The 27,274-nt window shown below is 41.3% G+C and overlaps 1 protein-coding gene across 3 annotated transcripts in view; it reads right to left on the bottom strand.

The window, feature by feature from the left end:
* LOC125458215 (teneurin-2-like) overlaps positions 1-27,274 on the bottom strand; it is a 2,666,206-nt gene that overhangs the window by 185,168 nt on the left and 2,453,764 nt on the right. For all 3 annotated transcript variants that reach the window (XM_059650601.1, XM_048543265.2, XM_048543267.2), the window contains one exon: positions 2,972-3,088. In XM_059650601.1, the coding sequence (XP_059506584.1) occupies positions 2,972-3,088 (117 nt within the window). The remainder of the gene's footprint in view (positions 1-2,971; positions 3,089-27,274) is intronic.

The following is a 27,274-nucleotide window of genomic DNA, read 5'->3' as shown; positions in this document are numbered from 1 at the left end:
TTCCCTCTTTCTCTCCTGTTTATGGCTTTCACTTTCTTCCACCAACCACCAGAGAGTTGAGTCGCGGAACAAGCAACTCATCGGACTGTAGTGAGTGGGCTGAGTCCCACAAAGGAGCAGAGCAGAGAGGGCACAGGCTGAGTCCCACAGAGGAGTGGAGCAGGCACAGGCTGAGTCCCACAGAGGAGTGGAGCAGGCACAGGCTGAGTCCCACAGAGGAGTGGAGCGGGCACAGGCTAGGTCCCACAGAGGAGTGGAGCGGGCACAGGCTGAGTCCCACAGAGGAGTGGGGCAGGCACAGGCCGAGTCCCACAGAGGAGTGGAGCAGGCACAGGCCGAGTCCCACAGAGGAGTGGAGCAGGCACAGGCCGAGTCCCACAGAGGAGTGGAGCAGGCACAGGCCGAGTCCCACAGAGGAGTGGAGCAGGCACAGGCCGAGTCCCACAGAAGAATGGAGCAGGCACAGGCCGAGTCCCACAGAGGAGTGGAGCAGGCACAGGCCGAGTCCCACAGAGGAGTGGAGCAGGCACAGGCCGAGTCCTACAGAGGACCGGTGCAGGCACGGGCCGAGTCCCACAGAGGACCAGAGCTAGCACAGGCTGAGTCCCACAGGGGACCACAGTGGGCACAGATCAAATTACGCGGTGAACCAGAACGGACAGTGTGACCTCGTGCTCTGGGGCCTGCAAACATGCCCAGTGAGCCACAGAACACTGTGAGCTATTGAGCCCTGGAGCAACACGTGGAATACAAGCCTGGAGCAGTGAGCAGGCAGCAAGTCCTGGATGGACAGCAGTGTGATAAAACAAGCAACCACTTTAAGCAACTTCGAGACAGGAATTGTACCTGGATACTTGTACTTTAGATGTTGCTATAAGAAGGCAAACATTATGAAACGTTTTCACTGTACTCCTACAATTGAGTCCCCATGACAATAAAAGTATATTGGTATTGTATCGTATCTGAGTTCACAGTTTAATTGACAGTTTAAAGATAGCTTTCAATGTAGTGTCTGAACAGAAATCAGTTTGTTTATGTAGGAAATTCATGAAAAAACTAAGAACTTGGACTGGGTTTCCTGACTGTGATGTTTGTTCGCTTTCAAGTAAATATGAGTGAAAGCAATATTAGATCATTAGAATGTTTTTTCATCTCCTCATGGCTCCTTGGATCTGGCCCATTGTATACAGGCAGGTGGCATTGGGAGTGATATCTGAGCAACAATGAGGGTAATTAGGGGCAGGGAAACTGCATGAGAGCGGTGCATTGCTAAAGACAAGAAGGTTCAATGATTTATAAAAAAACTGACTGAAGATGCTAGAGACTCAAGGCAGGCCTTTTGACCACCTCACTTCAACACTCACCAGCCCAAATGATCACCTCAGATCGGCTACTATTGTCAGCTGTTCAAACTGGCCCCATTCCCACCTCCCTAGAGTGAAAACTGGGACCAACGGGGCTGGTTTGCTGACACATGTTACCTTCCTGGTCCTGTCTCAGTTACCAACTAAGAAGTAGAAAATCTCCAAACAGCACTTTACTTGTGAAGGAAAATCTCAGCCAAGCCAAAGATGTACATTAAATGTGGGCATTTTGTGCTAGGAACACTGACCGGAATTTGTCATCCACAGTACCTATCAAGGTAAAAAAAAAAGTACTGAACTTCAATGTTTCAATCTATAAATAATATTGGGATGGTGGAGCTCGATATTATTTACATGTAAATGTTAGTTTCAAAAGGCATTGTTTTCTTAAGAGAAGAAATTATGCTTGAAAAGGCTGAAGACCTGGGACCAAGTAGCTTGCCAGGAAACAATACTTGACAAAAAAAAAGCAATTGTAATAAAACTGGCAGTGTGGCACGAACAAAAAGAGTTAAATGCAGCGTGAGTCTTAACAGGATTCCCTGATTTTCAACAACCAAAAACATTTAATTAAGCCTGTTCTTGTGTGGAGTATAAAATGTTAGAACAGACCTCGGATAATTATATGTTTAATGGAACACAATTTCCACTCTTTCCTAGCGGCACAGTCACCAGCTGCACAAGTAACTGCTTTATTAGAATTTTAAAGGAAATATTTAGAACAATTAAAACAAATACATGAATAAATAAGAGGCTGCCAACAATGGAGGACTGCAATGTTTTCAGACCTGAGAAACGAAATCCTCATTTACTGATTTGATGTTTTAATTTGTGTTAAGAGGGGGCTTGGGGAAGTGGAACACCAGCAGACACTGAAACAATAGCTGGAAAGATAGCACAGACTCTGATGTTGCAGCTCTGATTTGGCTAATACTGTCCCTTTTCAATAGCATGGCACACATGCTTGCTTTCTGCTGCACAGTGTTGTCGTACCCACATCCAGAGAACTGGAAATTGATACTTCCACTCTCTTCAAAATCACTTAATTCCCCGCACTATCTTCATCGTTCATTGCATGGTTGACTGCCATATCCACACAGAGCTAGTATCAGCCACCTGAGGTGCCCCTATTTTCACAACAATTTCAACTTCAGAATCCAAGTAGAAAAACAGAAGCAAAGAAGGAAAGTAATGAAGGACCAGCTTCTCCCTGCTTCACCAGATGTTTTAGGGCTGACTTGATGGTGCAGCCAAACTACCAGACCAACAATCTGCTCAATAAAATTGTACAACAGCACCTGCACCATCTATTCCCGCTCATTGCTGTCAAACTCAAGAAAGGGATGGGGCAATGAGCAAGATCAAAAATCAACAAGAGGCTACCAAATAAAACTGTCCCCGGGCACTTTGCAGCAGTCGGCTTTCACAAGGACTTACTGCAAATGCTTGGTAAGTTGGTCAGTTGCCTGATGGAAGGAGGAGAGGAGATATGTTATTGTTATCCAAAAGGGAAATGAAGACTTTTTTTCCATTGTGCCAAAAGTTGCGCGCAGGAATTAAAGCATTGCACAGTTTTATTTCACAGAACACACTGAAGATGGTATTACCTCTGCCACCAGATGGCGCTATTGTTACATCACTCGGGCTTCCTGTTCTGACTCCATTTTTAAACATCTGTCCTTCAGCGGGTTGAAGCTGCCAGTTCAGACCAAGGAGGTGCATTGCTTAAGTAGGGTAGGGAGGGAAAAATATTAAAAGTGCTCATTAATATTTAGGTGGAGTTTAGAATATATAGCTAATATAGACTGACCGTGCTACTTCACACTTCTATTTGAACTGCTGGTCTCCGTCAATAAACTTGCTCTTTCTACCCTTGTATATGGTACCATTATGTTGTTTACTGCTTGTGAGGCTTTGACTTTCGTTTTCATAACATTTCAATCTGGAGCTGAGATTGGGACTTGCCCTGGGCCAAGGGTGATTCAAAGTCTCCACCATCGAAAACATCGCTCCCCACAAAAAATATTTATTTCTTCATGAGAAGAAGTGAAAACTTTAGGTTTTCAATTCTGCTTACTGGGCCAATTGGAATCTGAACCAAAACAGTGTAAGCTTCAGATACGGGAATCAGACTGAAGTCTGCACATCCTTGATCTTCAGTGCTCCACCACCGGCAGCTCTGCCTTTAACTTCCTAGGTCCCAAGCTCTGGACTTCCATTTCTAAGACCCTCTTGCTTTAAGGCATTCCTTGAAACCTATCTCTTTGATTTAGTGTCTTCTTGGGTGGCTCAGTATGATGAAGGTTCTGTGGTGTTTATTGCATTAAAAATTCTATGTAATTGCAAGTTTTTCTGTAGCACAACAAGCATCTGTCTGTAGTGCAGTGTGAAGCCTAGAGGAGGTGATGTTTGAGGGATTGCTCCTTTGCTCGGGGAGTAAAACGACCACTTCCAGCGGGCATTCAAGTGAGGACCTCACTGAGATTCAAAGGCAGGACCCTAGCAGCATCAATATCACAGTGATATTGTTTTTAACATTGTGCTGCAAGTTGGCATCGTGGTGCCAGTCTTGTCACGGAAACCCAGTGCAAAGGAGTCAAAAGGTTTGGAAGAGGGCCATTGAAGACAAGATTTTTGGTTTAATAAAAGATTCTATGAGACCTTTCCCACCCAGCTGACCATAAATGAGCTCTTAGTTGGAGCCTCTATTGTGCCAATCTGACCATATCGCGGCATGCACTGGCCATATTGTCTCACACGGTCTCTCTTTTCCCCCTGAATACACACATAACTATGTGGCTCCATTGTCTCCATAATCACTGCAGAATTCAAACGCGTAGTTTCTGATGGATGGATGTTAGGGAGGCCTTAGGGTCCAAAATGGTACCCTGCAGGCATGCACACTTCAGGTGAAAGATGGCCTAGCCACCATATTGGTGAGGGTGATGTCACATGTGAAGTCAGTACCAGACACACACAGAGCACCGAGGTCAGAAAGCCAACCAACCTGTGATGTTGACTTATCACCAGTGCTGCCATTTTGGAGGTCCATGCTCCAGCTAATGCTGTTCCTTGTTCTTAACCACTTGAGCAGGTGCTCAGCAGTAGGAAGGGACCACACAAGTGCAATTTTAACGGAATCTCAACAAATTTCATCTTAGCTGGTTGTTTCTACAACTGTTTGACCTTTAGAGCTTTCTAGATTTACATGTAGTTGCCAAATCCCACAGGAATTGGGGTGGCAAGTACTGAAGGGCTTGGTTCTGACTTCAAGGATTTTGCAGAATGAAATTGGCCAAGTCCGCTGGCCAGAAAATCAGGGACGGCCGTGCCTCCATAATTCTGGGAACCTTGACTGGATTTTATGTGCACCAAGCAATGAACTGCTGTTGTCAGGATTCCCATCACTTCAAAGAACAATATCCCACCTTAAGTACCAGCAGCCAATAGTAGGGATGAGAACTCTGCAGTCTCAATAGCACCACTGATGGTGATGGTCAGTGTTGGGACTGCAGCTGGGCAAGAACCTATCAGGAAAGCTGCCCCGAAAACCATATAAGTGGGGGTTGGGGGTTGATGGTGAGGAAGGAGACCAATAGTCAAGGTTTACTCAGGTTGAGATTTTAGACATTCAAAATGTTTTTGCTCCTATCTCTACAATCCACCAGTGTCAATAATTATCTCTTATCTTGGGCAAGTAAATATCTAATGAGGCCTACCCCCACCTCCCCACCCCCACTAAACATATAGCCCTTACTGGGCAGTCTTTCAACTTGCCAGCAAGCCCTCCCACTGTCTGTAAAATGTTAGCTGCATAGAAAGGCAACAGGAATGTTAACCTGAGACAACGGCAGGAAAATTGACATTTCAGGTCTAGACCCTTCCTGCTCCTCTGATGCTCCTTGACCCACTGTGTCCATCCATCTCTATACCTCATTGTCTCAGATTCTCCAGCTTCAGCAGTTCCTACTATCTCTGCAGGAATGTTAACCTCCTCTCTTTCCCACCCAATAATATAGTCTCCCTGCCGTTTTGCACGTTCCTTGAGGTGCTGTAAAATACCAGATCAAGTCTTCTGCATAATTAGTTGCTGCCAGATATGGGTTCAGATGTAATCTTCCCCTAGGGGTGACTGCACAATCTTGATGGTGAACAGAAGTGAATCAGAATAGGAGAAACTGCTAGAAGAGAGAGAGGCAGATGGTGAGAGGGTTTTCATTAGGAAGACTTATCAGCTGCTGTTATTGTGCGAGTAACACACACATCTACCTGACCCTCCATGAGGAAAAATGCACTCTGAGATCTGACAGCTGCTTGAACAACTGGAACCTCAAAGTGGGGTAAGCATGACCATGACTGGAGGCTATGAAGGTGACTGTGAACATGAACCCCTATATGCTTGACTTCTTCCAGGCTGGAGCCGGAAGTATTTTCATGACCTCAGCTCATGTTTTGTGTCTGCTGTTGTATTGAAACACTGTTTAAAGAGAATGTTTTCATTGTCTCTTGCCAGAGGGTGCCAGTTTCTGTGAGCATGTGGCTTTGTGAAGGTGACAAGTTTCTTTTATGGTTGCCAGATGTTAAATGATGGTTGCACCTGAACTGACAGGATCCTAATTCCTCAATGCCCATCGGGCATTTTACAGCACTTCAAGGAACATACTATGAGTCGGGGGACCATATTATTGGGTGGGAAAGAGAGGAAGTTAACATTCCTGCAGAGATAGAAGGAACTGCTGATGCTGTTCCTGTGAACACCCACAGGCAGCAAATCATGCACAATCACGCCTGTTACCCTGGCAGCAGTCAGGACATCTTCATTCGCCGATTGTATCTGAACCACCAAGTCAAGCCAAAGATGGGCGACTGGTTACCAAGGGCTATTGGTTGATGACATGGCTCAAGACTCCGGTGAGCAACCCAAATGCAGCATGCAGACAATTAAGGATAGGTTTCCACTGGAGGAAGCCTGCAGTATTTGACAGATGGAGTGTCAATATTTGTGTTCTGTTATACACTGAACAATGTCACCATCCTGTTGGCACAGTAATTAACTAGCTTAATGGCACAGCTGAGAATTAGGGGACGGGGGAAATGGTAGAAGATGAGTAAAGGAAAAGGAAATTTCAAGAGGCCCCTTTCTGGTCAGGCTATCTGTGAATAACTTGGCTGAATGTGATACCAGTCCACATAACCCCAATTCGCCATTTGCTGACAGTATTACAGCTGGCTTTCCCTCTGACACTGACCGTCACAAGTGTCCAGTTATAAGGTACAGAGCCTACCACAAGTTAAACATCACAAGCCAAATTGTTATGTATTTCCTCAGTATCTATCCTTTGCCAGTCTTAGTGCTTAGGATAGGCCTAAGGGAGAAAGTACAACTGAGAACCAAGAGGAAAATGGAAGGTTTAGAATGGAGGTGAAAATGCATAAAGGGGAAGGGTCCAGGCCCGAAACGTCAGCTTTTGTGCTCCTGAGATGCTGCTGGGCCTGCTGTGTTCATCCAGCCCCACACTTTGTTATCTTGGATTCTCCAGCATCGGCAGTTCCCATTATCACAGCATAAAGGGGAATCTCTTTTGTATAGAGCTATAAATAGTAAAAGAGTACTTAAAGGAAGAGAAGGGCTGATTGGAGACCAAAGAGGAGATTTACACATGGAGCAGGAGTTTGGCCATGATGTTAAATGAATACTTTTGATCTGTCTTTACAAAAGCAAGAATGCTACTCAGGCCATGTTGACAGTGAAGGGAACGCTGTTTTACAAGGGTTCAAAATTAATGAGGAGTGATTGTAACATAGCAAGCAGAATCTCACTGACCTTCAGTAGGAGAAGCTACAGAATGTCTTGCAGGATGACTGTGTCAATCTCTAGTCCTGGAAGGTCTGGCATTTCAACCTGCTTTACATTGCCATACACATTGGCAGCTTAGTCTAGCAGAGTGACAGTGGTGTCATCTCTGAGAGAGGCCAGCAGGGTCATGCTCTATGTTGCCTTGAACCCATTCTTTTCCCAAGCTAAATCAGTTGCAGAATGACTTCCAGCATCTGCTCCAGTCATAATGCACCTCCCCCTTAAGAGGATCGAGGAAGTGCCAGCTGGCTTTAACTGGTGCTAATCTCTCAGAGCTTTGGTGCTCAGTTTTAATGAGGCTCAGCAGTATGGCCAGCGGCGCCTGCATGCCACAATTGTGTTAACTACCACATAGCACAAAGTTGGCATGTGTTGTGCAACCTCCTTCAGGCTCCACGCCTGCAATTAAATTTAGCTCCCAGCGTGTCTCTCCTTTTGGTTCGACACACACATGATAGGGACTCATTTTCTCAACAGTGTTTCTCTCCACCCTTGATGGCCCTCAAAGATAGCAAAATGAAAATGAGGATGTTCATAAATTGGATTTTTACAGAAATGGATCAGGGTAACAGACAGTCAGGACTAATGTCCGTTAATCTGTGAGGAAGCATTGAAAAGTTCTGAGATCGGACCTTGACTCTGCTGTTTGATATTCTATACAGAATTCCAACTACCATTACTTCTATGATATATATCTGTTCTTGGTCCAACACTCAGGCCTGATTCTCCTTAGCTTATTAAATTAAACTTTAAAAAAATTGAAATGTCATAATAACAGTTTTCTCATAAACCAACTGCTTAACATGGATCAGAGACACTGATCTTGAACTCTACATGAGTCAGACCTCGTAACATTTGGGTAATTAAAAGACAAAATGAGTTAAATCTCAAAGTGACAACTGCAAGTACAATTTTGGGACCTCTGTATTTACACCCTTCTATTCACAGCACCCAAAGGAAATAATTAACTGGCATCTTCAGAATCATGATGCTCTTTTGCACTCGTTTTGAAGAAGTGCATATTTCAATGAGTAAAATAACCAAACACCCTGCTTAAAAATGATTAGTTAGCTCTACTCATAAAAAGTTAATTTGGGAGAAGAGGACGTTTGAGCAGTAATGAATTCCTTGGAGTAAAAGGCTGGATAGTCCATCATTTAGTAATCGCTGTGTCAGAAATGAGGTAATAATTGAAAACACTATGGGTGAATAATTGTGCCATTTCACAATGTAAATTTTACTTTATGACAGACTGGAAGCTTTTCACTTCCTGGGTTTTTTTTTGCTCCAATAACCTCAGGCATTCATTTGCAAGGAAACTGTCAAATACAGCAGGAGCACTCTAACTGCAGGCTAAACGTCAAACTCCTATTTGGGGCTCTGATCATTCCAGCAAGAAACCCTTGTCCAGATGGAACCAGCAACAATCCTTTGCTGAAAGTTGACCTAGAAGGCTCGGAGTTAAAATCCTTGCTCCAATCTTGGATCTCTAGCTATTTCTGGCCTAGTTTGAGCACAAAAGCAAGAAGGAATGGGTGGAAAGACCACTGGTTATCTCTTCACCAAGCAGATCCCAGACCTGATAGTAAATGTACAACTTCCAGTGTACTGTAATGCCATCTGAAATCCCTTGTTAAATCCAGATAGATGTCAGTTAAAATCCTCAGTTAATGGGTTGGTTTGCACTGATCAGGACTTGATTCTAGTTTCCATTTAAGAACTGAACAAAGGTACACATGTTCAAATCCTGATCTCCCTATAAAAGTGATAAAACTCGAGTGTTACAGTGAAACACAACTGTATATTCTTTCAATGTTCAATAGTTATCTAATCATTTTCGAGCTAAATTTTACCAAGGTAGACAACCACAAGTCCAGTGTAGCAAAACGGATGCATGGAAAAACCAAAATAGGCCATGATGTCTCAGAGCTCTTGCACTGTGCTCTGTGTTTTTTACACCTATTAATACTCAGCTGGTTTTAGAACTCATGGTGGATTGTTGGCTGTCAGTTTTTTTTTGTGCCTGTCTCATGGTTCTGACTGTCAATGAGAGGAGGACAGAATAACATTATTTTTCAAAGGCCTTTTAACCAACTTGTCTTGATGGTGAGAGTGAGAGAGGAAATATGGAAGTAGACAATGTAGTTGTTATGACAAAAGGATGTGGCCTGTGAGGATTGGATGTTTGGGGTTGGCAAAACAATGTCAGGTCAAAGAATATTTCAGAACTCTGGAGCAGGGTGCAAAGAGCATTGAAGTGTTACTCTCAATATAAATGTGGAAATGTGAAAACAGTAGATTACAAGAAACTAGAGCCTGGTTCTATTAGAATACAGACAGTCCTTCCACTCTTACATCTATCCTTTGCATATGGTAGTTTTCAATAAATCTCATTGTTGCTGCTCACTTGCAAGAGTGTATAACTACGTAACTACATGGGCAAGTCAGGGATGGAGCTGGTGGGGGTTTGGTGTGAGTGGCGGGGTGAGGGTAGGAAGGGATCAGAAACTTGGAAAAGAATGACAAGTCAATTAAATTGTTATCAATATTCCTGAGTCACTGAACAGGTGGATGGTGTTTGTTACCATTCATGGGAACAAGAGTGTTTTTCAAGCCTATTCAGCCATTCAATGAGGCCATTGTTGATTCATAGCCTAAATTCATTTTCCATTTAGAAACTAAAGCCACAACTCCTGGAAATAGTTTAAAGCAAGCCCATTGTTCATAGAAAACTTTATTTGAACAAAAAGCAGGGATTGTAAAGAAAATTTAAAGATGAGAATGATAAAAACTCAATGATTCTGATTAGGTGGAGAGAGTATTCCCTGAGGTTGGTCCGGAGGGAGGAGGGTAACTTCTTCAGGTTAGGCATCCCTGGAAGAGGCTTCGCAGTGAGGTTAAAATAGTATCAGAGATAATGGGAACTGCAGATGCTGGAGAATTCCAAGATAATAAAATGTGAGGCTGGATGAACACAGCAGGCCTAGCAGCATCTCAGGAGCACAAAAGCTGACGTTTCGGGCCTAGACCCTAGGAGCAATGTGGAGTTGAGGCCACAATCCGACCAGTCATCATCTTTTGAATGGAAGAACAGGATTGAGAGGCTGAATGGCTTGCTCCAGCTTCTAATTTATATGTTTGTGACATTGCTAAAAGGAGAAACATGATGGATACTCTGACAGCTGAAATTTTCCTCAGGCCTTTGAAGACAGGCTTGGGGGTGGAAAGGCTGGCAAAATGCAAGGTGATATGCCCAAAATCCCCTTCCTGCCATGCTGCAGCAGGTATGGTGGCAGAATGCCCACCCACCTGGAGCCCTATTCTGCTAATGTAGTGCTAAATTATTGAACTCATCCTGCTTCTGCCTGCATTTTTTCCAGTAGCTGGGCGGACCGCCAAGAAAAAGCTTCAGTGGCCACTCATCAGGCTCTCAGGATGAGAAGAATAAGGAAGTGGGACCATCTTCTCGGGCACTCATGGTAAAATGTGGCTCCAAGCTCCACTACCACCGAGGGCTCACTGTGTCTGAAATATCTCAGTTTATGTAGCTGAATTGTAGTTGACAAGATAATTGCCAAGAACGGCCATCTCAAAAATGGAGGGACACGTTTCTAATATCAAGGCTTCTCAGATTTATTTCTGCTTGCGACAGATTTTCAACTGAAAATTACTGTGCTCTATACTGTGATGGATCAAACATGCTGAAGTATCTTTCCAGTAGCCCAAGATCAGCTCAGATATCTTTATTTTGATATCATCCAGTAATTGTTGAAACTGCATTTTAATTTTCTATTGTATCCCGTTCAAGTGACAAAAATATTGACTGCTGTCAGTTGGATACAATGCCAGCTCAATTCATGGCTTCATACACCAATCTCACTTGTTTGTCACTTGAGCCCAGAGATTGAATAAATCTTAGTGATTTTCAGTTGCCAACTTGTTTTCATCGCACTTATCTATGAATCTTTGTGTCAACTTTGTTTCTTTTGTTCCTTTTCCTTTGAGTGGGGAAGAGAAATGGTGATGTGGTAAAGGACTCATTGGAGACTTCAGAGGAATTGATCAAACCCCAAAAGTGAAAATTAAATGGTTTATCATTTTGGACTCAGTATAAAAGATCCTAGATACCTGATGCATGCTCAAGCCTTAAATTCTATCTGGCACACAAAAGTCACTTGATAGAGCAGAACTTGGAACAATGTATTTTGGTGTTCTTGTGCCTCTGTGCCGATGAGTGCATGGTGAAAAATTGCTTTGACAGCACGTGTTTTTTTAAATTTAGCAATAATAAGTGATGCTGGAGTTTTTAATGGTCAGGCTTATTCTGATTATCATTATTTGGCTTCTGCAGTGATGGTGGCACTGAAAAACTGGAACTACTGTGCTGGTGCATTAAGTGATTTGAAATAATGGTCCATTGGTGTTAGTTTCACAACATGATGTGGACAATAGTTTGTGTCACATACAGGATACAGAGAGCAACAGGAGTATATTACCAGAATGTATCAGCGATAATGGGAACTGCAGATGCTGGAGAATCTGAGATAACAAAGCGTGGAGCTGGATGAACACAGCAGGCCAAGCAGCATCTTAGGATCACAAAAGCTGACGTTTCGGGCCTAGACACCCGAAAAGTCAGCTTTTGTGCTCCTAAGATGCTGCTTGGCCTGCTGTGTTCATCCAGCTCCACGCTTTGTTATCTCAGATTCTCCAGCATGTAATTGCTTTAAAAGATCCAGATGGCATGGCAATCCAGAAATGTAACTTCATAACAAACTTCACTCAGATTAGACTATCATCTATTATTCTCTGTCAGATACTGGAGTTTGAAATTTTACTTCCGTTTTTGTTAGTTCCTTAGTATCGCTCCTTTTGATGCCTTTTCACTGTTTCTCTTTTGTGATCAGGTAAATTTATGGGCTCTTAGAATGTTAGTTTGTAGCGCAAACCAAAACGCAATCTCACAGAATCCTGTGCTTGTTCACGATTGAATGCTATATGCAGTCACCATCCAGTTAAAGTTGATGAGGTTACAATCTTCAATTACTCTACTTCTGTTGTAATTTCCTTTAAATAACATGAACATTGATGGGAAAAAATGACAAATTAAGAAAACAAAACAAAAACAAATTACTCACAGGTAGTTGCTGTTATTTGCTATTAGAGAAATTAGTTTGTATCCAGTTTAATGTCTAATTGCTCATACAGTTTCAGCAGGAGAGGTTCCCAAGAGCTTTTAATGCAAGAAAGTCACTGATCTCAAGGAAGCATAAACAGCCTCTCCCGATCTTCAGTCTTACCTTTCACTCCCAGCAGCAAACATGCTACCTAGCAACCAGCAATTGAACATTTTGTCTCCTTGTTGTGCTGGCTATCCTCCCTGCTGTATGATAGCTGACATGCAGATTTCTTTTTTTTGAAATTACAGACCTCTTTTCAACTGTCATTTTTTTGGGTGGAATTTTTGCGATAATAGCATTGTTACTGCACTGTTGTTTTATGGTATTTATCAAAGCAATTACAGTCAGCCTACCACCAGCTGTGCCCTTCAAAAACAAAGTCTAAAACCGGAAGCCTGATGTAATCTCACATATAATGGAAAAACTTGATTGTATTTCAAAAGCACCACTCTTCATTCCCAAGCTTCATACTCTGCCTTCCTTCTATGATTGTTCACTGTGGAAGTCAAGGTCTTGTTCGCTTTAATGGCTATGCTCTTTCATTATGACTAATGTATGACACAATCAGTGGATGTTAAAGGTTTCACCAGCTGCCAGTGAAAGGTATTCAGAAAAGAAGAGTTCTTGAGCGAAAAGCATACACTGAATTGTTTGCAATTCAACGTGAATAAAATTTATATAATGTTTCCTGACTCTGACTCCATTCCCCTCTGTCAGGTCTCCCTTTCTCTGCACATCTTACTCTATCTTTCCCCTTGAGGAAGATATTGGACAAGCAAGCTGTGCCGAGCCCTCTATTTCTGAACTAGCTTCTGGGAGTTTAATGAGGTTGGCGCAGGCCAGCTCACCCTCTGTTCTTCTATTTCCCTTTCTGGGATTTCGCTTTTCCATCGCTCTGACAAAGGAACTAGAGACGACCTGCAGAAGCTCTTTTTTTTATTACGACACAGAAAATTATGATGAACTGGAAGAGCAGCAAAAGCAGATTCAATCGTAACATTCAACACAAATTGGATAAATACTTGAAGGGAAAAATAATCTGCAGGGTAAGAGGAAAAGAGAAGAGAACGGGAATATTTATACAGCTCTTTGAAAGAACCAGTATAAACAAGATGGATTGAAGGCTTTCTTTCAGTTTTGGATAATTCTATCAGGACTTCAAGGATTTTTCAGTGAGTTACTGAGCCATCCATAAGTATTCAGTTGATAAAGCATATACTGAATAATAAATTCGTAGCATTCCTACAGTGTGGAAAGAGGCCATTCAACCCCAATATACTGCCCTAAGAGCACCGCTCCTAGATTCACCCACCTACCTATCCCTGTAACCCTGCATTTCCCACGACTAATCCACCTAGCCTGCACATCCCTGGGCATGATGGGCAATTTAGCGTGGCCAATCCACCTAATCTGAACACGTCTGGGTTGTGGGAGGCAAGTGGAGAAAACCCACGCAGACACAAGAAGAATGTGCAAACTCCAGACAGACAGTCGCCCAAGGGTGGGATCAAACCCAGGTCGCTGGCACTGTGGGGCAACAGTGTTACCCACTGAGACATCATGACATCATTCCATAACCTTTTCACAGAATGGAACATACTTGTACACTGATTTAAAAAAAAGATTATTTAAGAATTGCGGAAAGTGGAGAGTAACTTTTCACAATACAGCAGAGAAAAATCCTGTCTGATGGTAATGGTATGATATTTCATGACTGCACATTAATGAAACACAGCAAATAATCAGATCCAAGCTATACCAGACAGAGGGACACTATTTAAATGTTTAGATGATAATAGTTTAAAACGTTGTTTTGCATATACTTATCTGTAGCCCTGAGCAATGTTGAGTTGTAAGGGTGTCATAAACTAGCTACCAGCTGGAATGTTTAGGTTTCCACCTTCAATGAGATGTCCGGAACCCAGGGTCCAATTCTTGTGTGGGTAACTTTAAAGATTAACGGTGGTTTTTCAGCATCAGGCTAAGAAATGGAAATTCAGGTTTGCTATTGCATTGCTCAATGCACATGACCTTTGGTTTCACTGTCAGTGGATCAAATAACCATAGAACACTGACAGAACAGAAGGGCCTGTCATATGTGCGCTAGATCTCTGCAACAGCAACTCACTTGGTCACATTTCCCCAACTTTTCCCTGTAGCTCTGCATTTTGTTTCTCCCCTGACAATTATTAAGGCAGTGCATTCAAGGTGCTAACTATATACTGCATGTAAGATTTTTTTTCTTATGCCACAGTTGCTTCTTTTGCCAGTAATCTTAAACAGGTGTCCTTTGGTTCTTGATGCTTCCCTGATCAGGAGAAGGTTCTCCCCATTTCCTCTGTATAGATTCCTCATGATTTTGAACATCTTCATGAAATCCACTCTCAACTATCTCTTCTATAAGGACAGACCCGGATTTTCCAAGCCATCTTCATAACTGAAATTCCTCAAACTTGGAACCATACTTGTAAATCTTTCCTGCAGCTTGTTTATTGCCTTTGCATTCTTCCAAGGGTGTAAGAATTTTGGTCTGCTAGTTTGGGCTCAGTTCCTGCAATGATCGATACACCTTGCTCTGTAAGTTCCACTGTACCCACATAATGTGTTGGAGCTCAGCATTTGAAGTATCTGTAAGAATTGAATCTTAAAACAAAACATTCATGGTATCTGAGCTGGGGGCAGATTTATTACATATTCCTAATTGCTCAAAAGTGGATGGCAAGTGACCTTCTTAAACTACAGCAATGCATGTCATGTAGGTAAGCCCTCTGTTCAATTAGGAACAGAGTTGTAGTATACTAGCCCAATAACATACCTTACTCAAGTGTGATTTACACCTTTAACGCATGAAAACTTGCATTCTGATGCCGCTTACTGGTGGATACATTATTTTACAATGGAAACTCCTAACTTGTCCAGAATTCCATGATCATTTCTAATTAGCTCTCGACAGTACCACCTACATTTTATGATAAGAAAGTATTTGTTTAAAAAAATAATAAAACGCAAACAGGCAGGAGCAATTAACTTAATTTCTTTTGTAATTTCTTATGAGATTTGTTAATGATCTACAATTTTTTCTGTTTATCTAAGTATGTTATTACTTCCCTATGCCAAATGGTAATAAAATTAACTGGGTGGGAACTAATTGGGCCCCAGCCTCCTTCACAACACTGCTAAGCACAGGAAAAAAAAAACAGGGGAAATAGACAGAAATGACATTCTGTGGAAAACTGTACCAAATCATTAAAGTAATTTCCCCAGCCTGATACACTAATGGCTCATATTTTAAATACTGACAGTTAATTAATCCCTTTATAATAACCAAAATCTTCTAAATGTTGGGGATCCCAAGTTGTTCTCTGTCCTGTATTAAACACCAAATACCTTCTGTTTTTTCTTTCAGATTGCAGTCATCAATTGGTTGATACATTGACTTCATCCAGACTTAAACAGCGAGAACGAACTATAGTCTTCCAATCTCAGCTTCAAAATATTCCTGTATGATTTCGCCTCCATGTGTTGAGTGCTGTTTGTATGAAGAGATACCCAACAATTGGATGATTTATTTTTCCACCTGTCTGGAAGTCCTGCTGCTGGGGCTGAAAGCAGAAGGCAACCCAACTCTGGTGAGACCTGAGTTGGCATTTTATCAGTGTTGCCAGGCCGACGACAAGAACTCCCATCCCAATTAGAGGGGCAGCAGCCGAGCACATTCAGCAACTCATTTGTTCGAAGCGATCATTGCTGAGGCTGCAGCACCAGGTGGACGTGGTTGTCAGATGAGGCACATTGTAAGATGAAGCAATGCTCATTGCTGGCATGATGTTGTATGATTAATCCTCACCACTGTTCATCATGTTGTGTGAGCTAGCTGGACTCTTGGTCGTCATAGATTTTACTGACACCATCTTCCTTTCAGGTTGGGAGATACAGGGCCAGCATTGTCCAGTGTGGTGGAGGAATAACTACACTTAGTATTTTGAAAAGAAGAAGCTCTTGTCTTAAACAAGATGGGCTTTATTACATTATTGCAATTAGGTACAAACTATATTCATATGATAGGCATTGTTACTAAGAGTATGAGGAGATCTAGACAGTATGTTTATTGTCTTTGAGCTCCAGAGCTGTTCTCCTCACTCATTCTTATGGCATTGCCAGACAGGAGCACTCTTGTAGACTTGATGTAAACATGCAGGCAAGATTATTAGGGGAAGGTGTCAGCCTACTGGTATTATTGCTGGCGTATTATAATATGCCAGAGACCCAAATAATGTTCTGGGGGCCCAGGTTCAAATCTCGCCAAGGCTGATGGTGGAATTTGAATTCAACAAATATCTGGAATTAAGAGTCTAATGATAATCATGAATCCATTGTCAATTGTTGGAAATACCCATCTGGTTCACTAATGTCCTTTAGGGAAGCAAACTGCCATCCTTACCTGGTCTGGGCCTACATGTGACTCCACATCCACAGCAGTGTGGTTGACTTTCAACTGCTTTCTAAGCAACTGGGGATGGACAATAAATGCTCCCTAGCCAGTGACACCCTCATCCCGTAAATGAATAACAAAAAAGATCCTAGCTCAGTATTTGGAGTTCAATAGCAATGTTACTGTTAAAGGGGGCGAATGTAACACTGAAATGTCCTTCTCTGATCCATGAAGCACCCAACAGGGATGGTGTACCCTTCCAGAACCCTCTGTGAGGGCTGCCAGAGTTTACCTGAGGTTTTTCCACAAGACAGCAGGCATTCCCAACAAAGGAACAGTGCCTGTAGAGACAGGAAGTGGCACCTAATTCACCACCCAAAAGACTTAAGAGGCTCTCTGTTGGAGATCTAAGCTGCCAGCTTTTCCATCACCGACAATATGGCGTGGCAGGAGAAAGAATTTGGACTTTGGTCCCAGTGCCATTTTCCATTTTAGTGCACCAGCCCTCACCAACCATACAACCTCCAAGGAACCTGAAAAGTTTAGCCCAATCGTCCTAATTTTGTCTTTTAGAGGTTTTAGTCTGTTCTGGGTTCCTGCAGTGTTGTGGCATAAAGTCAGGTTCTATATCTACCTTTTTCCTAACATAGCTACTTGAAAAATCTGCATGATGCCATGTCATGCCTTTTAATGGGGGAGAAGTGTCAGCTCCTCCACACAACACAATGCTCTGACACTTAGGATCAAAGACACAGATATTCCATGCTCATTTGAAGAACCTGAAAGTTTCTCTTGCTGCTCAGTGATTTAAGACCCCTATGCAAAAGGTCACAGATTAAATCACGGCCAATATCCAGTGCATAACCTGCAGAGACATCAGTTTCAATCACTGCAGCAATTCTTTCAAGAGCTGAGTGATAGGAGGGGAGCAGTGCGAGTTGATGGACACTGGGATAATAACAGCAACAGTAAGTGGAGATCCTGAGGTGGACATTAATTTCTTAGATAAGGACCTTAAATGGTGGTGCAATTGGAAGGCTATTGGGCCTTCCGGCCTTTGCACCCAAGACTTATTCAGATTGGAAATGACAGGCCCCCACCAATCCACAACGATCTCCTGAAACCCCCTCACTTCTCCATCCTGCCCCATTCAATGCCCCGTAATAAAAATTTAGCTTGTACTTGATACGTTTTGTAATACAATTTTAGTTTTACAAATGCACCTTTCAGGTTGAAGGTTAAAATGTGAAATGTAAGGTCAGTGGAAACATCTGATGAAGAAACCTGCAGAATATGCAATTCAAACAAACGTGGAGCTAATTACAGCTAAATGTAACCAATGTTTGTTGTTAATGTCAAGCTGTAAGCAACAGAATGATCCATACATGACTATCATCATTGTACATAGAAGCAGAGTCAATGATGAGTGATGCTGTAACTTTGCATTACAAGACATGTTTAACAATCAAGGTCTGAGTTAGCATGACTCTTTTTATGAACTCCTGAGTTTTGAATAAGCCATTCTGGATGCAAAACGTTAACTCTGTTTCTCTCACCACAGATGTTGCCAGACCAACTGAGTTTCTCCAGCACTTTGTTTTTATTTCAGATCTCCAGTGTCTGCAGCACTTTGCTTTTGTTTTAAGTTACAGTAGAAGGCATTAGGAATAATAATGTAGCACATCCTCAGTTAATAAGTTTTCTGCTCCATTTTAACTGCCCACTCATTGAGCTTCTGCCGAGTAGGTAAGGTTAAAAATTTCATCTGTCGGGATTCCAGACCATGTGGTGCTTTCATCATCATTTTAAAATGTGATATTTAATTAAAAATGGGACATAACATGGATGTATATCATTAAGAGATAGTAGGAACTGCAGATGCTGGAGAATCCGAGATAACAAGGTGTAGAGCTGGATGAACACAGCAGGCCAAGCAGCGTTATAGCAGCAGGAAAGCTGATGTTTTAGAAGAAGGGTCTTGGCCTGAAATGTCAGCTTTCCTGCTCCTATGATGCTGCTTGACCTGCTGTGTTCATCCAGCTCTACACCTTGTTCTCTCTATATGTAATTAAGCCTTACTTCTTGACTTTTTTTTTTCTGCTGCATAGATCTCAAACATTATTTCAGTGAAATCTCATCATGTGTATACCATTACACCCTCTTCTTAATGTTTAATCAGTTCTTGCAGCAGCTCCTGTGCTAATATTTACATTGAACATTGAAAATAAACCGTTGTTTTGAAAGAAAACCCCACTGTATTTACAAAGCAAAACACTCCAAAGTGGAGAGAAATACAGGTACAGAACTAACGAACAACAAAAATAACGGATCCACAAAACAACTTGTATTTACATAGCACCTTTGACATAGTAAAATACTCCAAGCCATTTCACAGGACTATGCCAAATCAAAAGAAACATGAAGACAGGTGAGAAAAATCTTGGTCAAAAAGGAAGTGGTGGAGGAGCAGAGGGGCATCGTGGAAAGAATCCCAAATTTTATGACCCAAACAGTCAAAAACATATCTGCCAGTAGTGGGATGAACAAGGGCCTGGCCGCAAACAAAACCAGAATTGGAATTTTTGGGATGCTCTTTGCAAAACATATACTCTCAAATACTCTCCAACACTGAGGCAATCTTTCAAAGCTGTCAAACTAAAATTGCATTAAGGAGACTAAAAATTAAAGTTTGTTCAACTTTCCATGTCATTCATTTTCAACCTTTAAGGAATCAGACAGGAGCTGTGCTGTTTTACTGGATACTGCTGCAGTCACATTAAAGAACTGTAAGATGAGGACAATCTTGCTTTAAATCCCTGCAATAATTTTTTAATGGCTCTGTGCACCGACCGTCCCTCTGAACTGAGTTCCGATAATGAGCTTCAGTGCTTCACCATTAACAGTTGCTGTGGGAACTCCTCTAACCTCCCAACTACTTCCAGTGGGTAAAAGAAAAGCATGTTTCTTTCACATTTCCTCCATTAATACATGCAGTATTTACACCCTTTGTGTAGCGTGAAAGCATTTTTTCTCAGCCTGCCACACTTAAATTGATATGAAGCATCAAATTATTTATGAATTACATTCTTAAATGCACAGTATAAATAGATTTTGTCAGGCCAACAGTACAAAGTGATAAATACCTCCAGTTGTGGGGCTGATCATAACTTTCTCAAGACCTGGTCACTTGCAACTTATCAACCAGATTTATTTTCAATGATATTTATTGTACGTCACACTGTTTTTCAGGATAAATTCTCAACTATTAATTCAATGGAATTTTCAAGCATGGTAACTTTTAGGGGTAAAAAATGTTTACAGGGAGTTGGCCCACTGTTTCAGGTGAAAATCAAAGCCTGGGATTCCAACTCAGATGCAAGGAGTTGCGGGGAGCAGTGTTGGAGTGGGTTTATGGGAGTAAGTTTATGGGACTGAGTGTGCAGGTGTGTGTGTGTGTTTGTGGTTTGCAAGACATGAGCTTCCTGGCAACAATCAGAACTTGTGCCACTCTCGGGAAATTGGGAACCAACAGGCTTATATTTGGACAAACCTGAGGGCTAAGGGCAGAAGCGAGGCAAGTCAGCTACCAGAAAAGTGACCAATAAGGGCTGGGTTATCAAGGAATTGGTCTTTGAAAATGGCAGATATTACCCAATTTGAGGATTCCTACCCCTACTCCTAGCTCCTACACCTTTTGCTAGTACAAGAGAGCAGTGTGGTCCCACACTCTGTGTGGCTTCATTGCAGGTTTGGGCATCTCTTCCACACTATCACACCCCCACCTGCCTACCCCTGAAACTGTGAAGTTACACCACCTTCTCAAGGAGTTGTGTTTCATGGCCCCTCAGAAATATTGTGAACCTCAGTTTGGATGTGGCAACTTTTCAGGGTGTAACTTTAAAAGATTTTACTGATGGCCTCCATGCCAATGTATGCTTCCCCACTCACCCCAATGGCTTCTCATACCCTTCATGCTGGCCATCCTTAAACAGTCCATTCTTCTCCAAATGCAAGTAAATTCTGTCCCTAAGGATCTTCTCCAATAATTTCTCTGTCTCTGATGTGAGGCTCCCCAGCCTATACTTTCCCACATATCCCTGTTTGCCTTCAAGAACAAAGGAGCAACATTGGCTTTTCTCCATTGTTTTGTAACCTTGTCTATGGCTAAAGAGTTTACAAAGATCTCTGTCAAGATCTCAGCAATCTCTTCCCTTGCCTTTTTCAGTATGGGGATAGATCTCATCAGGCCCTGGGGTCTCATTGACTTTAATGTTTTTCAAGACATCCAACTCCTCCATATTCTTAATATTTCCATGTCTTAGAGTATCAACACACTCTGCTCTAAATACTCATCCTTGTCTACCTCTTTTGTGAATGCTAATGCAAAATATTAATTAAGGATTACATCCACTTCCTATGCCTCCAAACATAAATTCCCTCCTCTGTCCTTGAGTTAGCTACCCTTTCCCTAATCATGCTCCTTCTAATATACATATATAAAATGCCATGGAATTCTCCTTAATCCTTTTCCATGAATGTCTTAAAACATATCGAATTATGATCACTGATCCCAAAATGCTCTCCCACTGAAACTTCAATGGCTCAGCTTATTCCCCAATACAAGGTCTGATACCATCCCTTCCCTATTTGTACTACTGACATATTAGTTCAAGAATCCCAGCAGCTAACAAATTGTGTCCCATCTATGTCCCTGGCACTAAGGTAATTCTAGTCAATATTGGTGAAATTAAAATCATCCACTACCACAATCCTGTTGGTTTTACTTGTTTCCATGGTATGTTTAAATATCTCTTTCTCTAATTCCTGCTTTTATGGGAAGCCTATAATATGAGCCCATCACATTGATTGCACCTTTTCTTATTCCTAAGTTTTACTTATATGGCCTCGCTCGATGAGCTCTCCAAGATGTCCTCTTTTTGTGCAGTTATGCTTCTCCTTTTTCAGGAATATAGTACAATTCCTCACTCCTTTTACATTCCCTCTATAACGCGTGAAACATCTAAACCTTGGAATGTAGAATTACCAGTCTTGCCATTCTTTCAACCAAGTTTATGTCATGGCTACACAGTGCAGTCTCATATCTTAATCCAGGCTCTAAACTCATCTGCCTTAGCTGGTATACTTCTTGCATTAAAGTAAATATAATTTGGACTATTAGTCCCACTGTGTTCATTAACCTAGCCCTGCCTGTTCTTCCTTTGAGACTCACTTGATTCAACCTCTCTTTTCTCCTTAAACACTCCACATGCTGACCTACTGCTCTGGCTTCCACCCACCTGCCACATTAGTTTAAGGTCTCCTGAGGAGGGCTAGAAAACCTCCCTTCAAGGGTATTGCTGCCCCTCCAGTTTTGGTGCAACCTGTAAATTAATGTATTAATGACACTTTGATGCTCTGTTTGATTGTCACTTTCAAAGGGTGATAAAAATACCAGATTTTTTTTTTCTCAAAGGGTTATGAATGGGAGTTTCACCCAAGCCATTGTTACAATGAGGTGAATTGGTTCTGTACCTTGTGCATACTGGTGAGTGAGTACAGGGGAGCATGAAAGGACATATTAGAAATGATGGCTCTTGGTGGCAGCATGGAAGAAGTGTGGGTATGAACTTACTTTGGAATTCTTCGTGAAAGTATGGCTCATGACTCCTCTGAGAATTGTCCTGAAGAAGCTTAGAGGTTCCCATCCCTGCAGTGCTGGTCAGGTTGAACGGTTGGTGTGCAGGGCCATTAACCGCAACCTTATCCTGCACTGGAGAAAACTAGGGGCATTGGTAAAAGAAGCAGAGATACCAGAATTGTGTTTTGTTCCCCATTTTTAAATGGCTCTAGAACACCTTCCGAATTTGTGGAAATGTGGCCACTATGTTGGCAGTCTATTTAGCTATGAAGCCCAATTACTGATGCAGAGGCAGGTGAGTTAGATGCATTTTCCTTGTTTGCACCACAGACACTGGGCTGGTTGATCCTTTGTTGTTGTCCTATTGGAATTGGTCAAGGGACCACAGACAAATACTATATATAATTCAAATGGGTAACACCGTATGAAATGCATGGACTATGTTGTAATGAACAAGACATAGGTGATACCCGATTCTCCCTGTGCTGTGGCAAATTCTCAGTAATTTATTTCTTTATCACAGTTTTCATGCAAGACCTCTGAAAAGCAAAAAAAAACTTCCTGTCTGTTTCAGAGTGGTTATTACAAAGGCATTCTGTATTTGATAAAATTCCAAATATATGCATGTTTGGAAAACTTCAAAAGAATACTTCATCTATAAACACAGTAAACAAGTAACAGTTACAAGTTGATGTCATCTCTAATTGCCTGTGAACCAGTTTAGTGTTTAATTATCTAAAAACTCAAATTTACACTGCAGCAATGTAACATGAGCACAGAAACTCGGGATGTAGAAATGGCCATTCACACCATCCAATTCACTCTGTTAGCCACATCTGGTTTCAGCAGGTGATTTGCTCATTTTTCATCTTTGCAGCATGTACCCATATCTTTTCACTTTCCGCTGAATCAGTAATTGACCCAATTCCCTTCTGAATACTTCAACTAAGTCAGCATTTACTACACTAGGTGCCAACCTATTCCATAAATCATAAACTCGAAGCGTGAAGAAGTTATTTCTGAAATCTAGTTGAGACCTCTTCAGATTCCAATCATGTTCTCTGATTTTTATATGTTAATTTGACACATAATGCCTCTCTCAACATTGCCAATATCAGTTCCCTTCATCATTGCTTCAGGAATTTAAATTTGCCCTGTTCTTTAATCCTTCAGAGTTGTTGATTTATGAAATAAACTGTTACCAGCTGTGGGTTTCAGACATTATATATGCAGAATAATGAATTGATGGGAGTGAGTTGTAGGCTGCAATCTGATAACAGCCTGCAATGATTTACTCAGAGAATAATGGTTCCTTGGAAAAGATTCATCTGCAAGCTCCAAATTTTAAATGGAATGATTTTGTAACTGGCATATTGAAATAGTTAACAACAGCCTACTCTGAAAATGTAAATGCTGGTTACTGAGGAGCATCTGCATGGATTAAAACTCTCATTAAAAAAAATAATCTTTCGTGTCAAACATGATTGGTGATGCAAGAATATTATAGCATCGCACATCATTGACTCTGCCTCTGTGTACAATGACAGCAGTCTTGCACAGACCTTTCCGTTGCTTTCAGCTCTTAAAGCTCTCACTAGTTTGAACAAGTTGAGCATATGTTTCCGTTTTAAGGCAAAAGGGTTGAGAAAGCCAACACTTGTGTAACATTCGGTTGTAAATGAAATTGTGAATACTACATTTACTTTGTTTTCTTTGGGGGAGTGGCTTGTGCAAAACAAAATCAATTCAACAATGTTCACCTTGGTCATGCTGTGTTATGAATAGACTAGAACATGAAGATGCTGTCAATTGCAGCAGCCTGCTGCTTTAATGCTAATCCTTGAGCCCCTTATTGTGGTTTTAGGGCAGACAGGAGGAATATAACAGATTCTTAAGTAATTTGCAATTTTGCTCACTGAAGAGCATTTAATTTGATTTAAAGGCTGCATTTTATGTTAGCTCTGTCTTCCAGCTTCACTCAGAGACTTCAGTTTGAAGGCTCTCTATGATGCAAAGCAGTTCCTAATTTTGACTCTGTAGAAGCAGGCTTCTTGTTTGGCCATTATTGAACACAATTTATGGGTATTGTTATGATGGGGAATGGCCAAACCTCTCTGATAATTAAACTAAAGCACAAGCCCTGATCTGTTACGACAGGAGGAGGGGCACCCCTCTGATAATTATCCCCTAAACACCCGGAGAAGCTTGTCTTTCCCCTCATAATCTATAAAAAGAAATGTTAAAAGAAAGAAAATCCCTGATCTCCATTTACAAGTAACAAGAAACAATTTTTTTAACCCATTAAACAACAATTAACAAAATTACCAACAAACTGACACTTTCCTCCTAGGCTACTAACTACTTCCTAACTGGTCTAAGTGCTACTGCAATGCTTTTTAAATAAAGACAAGTCCCACTAATGTAAACCCAATTAATAAGAAGCAATAAACTATAACTTAAATTCTCCAAATTCGCACATTCGTCTTTTGTCATCTCCGGCCTCTTCACAAAAGCCTTCTGTTAATTCTGTTGGTAGGAATGTTTTACCTCTATAATTTCTTCAGTGAGGACTTTGAGCTAAAATGCCATGGTAAATTTGATTAATTAGATGGGCTTTTTCTGAGAGCTGAATGGTGCAAACTCTAGCAGCTGGCAGTTGTCTCTCTCTTTCAGATGGCAGTTGGCTCTCTCCAATTTTCCAAGTGCCCTTGTCTTATCTATCCACAATGACATAGTCAAATTCTTATGCTTGGTTTCAGGTTGTCAACACCATCAGATTTAAATTCACTTGGCTTTCTGTTTCTAGGTGCTTTGTTTAAATTAATTGGCCAAATTCAAACTGTTGTCACAACATCAAAACAAACATTTTCCGAAGAAGGGTCTCGGCCCGAAATGTCAGCTTTCCTGCTCCACTGATGCTGCTTGGCCTGTTGTGTTCATCCAGCTCTACACCTTGTTATTTATTCTCTTTACAAAACAAGTTTGCTGTCCTGCCTGCCACCTGTAAAGCATCTTTTCATACACTTGCTTCACACTTTTTGAGGCTCTCTGAACTGGCAACTTCAGCTGCTGCTCACAGACATGCATTTCTTCCCCACTAAAAAAAATGTCTGATTACAGACAAAGTACAAATCTCTTAAAGGAACCACACATTTTACCTTCCTGCCTTCCATTTCACAATTACTCTAGCCAACTTCAGAACACTATGTCCAGTAGCATCCTTTCTCCCTGTCTCAAGAATTTGAGAATCAGGCATTTGTTAACTTTGGGGGCATGAAAATTTAAATAACTGAAGAAAAATACAATGAATAATGCTGCTTAATGCTGACTGTGGAAGTGTTGGAATCTGGTCGTAGTGGTTTCTCACCAAGGTGGCATGTTATGTCGATTATTGGTGCCAACTTAGGTTTGATGTATTCCTTGGAAGTTTGACCATGCGACTTATCACCCCAAACCTCCTTCTCTCCCATATTATTTTATTCACAATAAATGTTTAATGCAAATTGAAAAAAGCACACAATTTGCTGTAATTACATTTTCCCTAGGATTCTGCTCATAACCCTGTGTCCAAGGGATTTACATATCCCTCTTGGAGATTCTAGGGCACATGTGGACGGTTGCCAACCTTGGGTTTGACTGAGAAAAGCCAACATTTAAATGTAGTCACTACATATGTCATTTTGCCACCTTTCTTGCCTAGGTCCTGATTTTATTTAATGCATTTCACACAGTGATATTGGGAGTTTATCTGATATTTAAAGAGACTTATTTCTGCATAATAAAGAAAAATAACATTCCATGCAAATCACATTATGGGATTACCCCAGACAAAATTCAGTTATTGACTTTGTAGACAAGTATAGAAGCATTTACTGATCCCGTTTGGCAGAAATGTCACTCGTTTAATCAATAAATACTGGGAATCCAATATTAATAGCAATTTCATAATGATAGCTACTAACAAAACACTAGCTTGCTAATGCATATAGGAAACCAGAAAACCTCTCAATGAACTTGTAGTGAGCACAGATTAACGATTAATGTGTATGGCCAAAATTAATTCTTAGCAGAAATGGTCAACAATAATGCTTGCTTTCCCTTATACTCTGGAAATCAAGAATTTTCAAAATTTGTCAAAATTCTAGGAATCAATAATCGGTCCTACTAAATAGCCTGAAGATTGAATTTATTCTATATGGTCAAATATTCTAAAATCAATTGACACAGTTATCAATATTAGCTTAAAAGCTCCAATCCAAATTTGAAAACAAAGTTCTTTTTACCTTCAATATCATCATTGTTCTTTAGCAGATAGAAGGAATAAAGTTGTCAATAGCTATGTATGTGCGAAAACGTTGCTACTCAATGAATTCAACAATCTACACCAACCAGTTGAACTGTGGTTCTTGGAAACTAACTTATCTTGAAGAAAGTTTTGTATTATGTCCCCTACTCTGTTTTTCTGTGTTGGTCGCCTCCAAGTAACCCCATTTCATACACCAGTACATGGCTAAAAACCATGAGTCATCGGCTGCCAATTAGCCGCTGCAGGGTTTCGACAATCACCTTCAGAAACTTCCAAAAAGAAGATTAGCTGACCTGCCTTTTGATTTTTCCTTTCCCTTTATGGACAGTTCCTTGCCTTCAGCTTGGGTCTCTTCCTTTAATTCCTTTCATGTACCCCTTCGCCCACCATACTTCCCCAGTCCCTAGCATTGCTACAGCCTGCCTGAGATAGAAATGTGAATTGAAATCAATGCTGTTAAAAATTCAAGCAGTAGGATTGATTGCTAGTTCAGTGAA

Source organism: Stegostoma tigrinum, chromosome 13 (assembly GCF_030684315.1).
Source record: "Stegostoma tigrinum isolate sSteTig4 chromosome 13, sSteTig4.hap1, whole genome shotgun sequence".
Lineage (NCBI taxonomy): Eukaryota > Metazoa > Chordata > Chondrichthyes > Orectolobiformes > Stegostomatidae > Stegostoma > Stegostoma tigrinum.
Note: the sequence above shows the minus strand (reverse complement) of the source record. Positions and strands in the feature narration are given on the sequence as shown.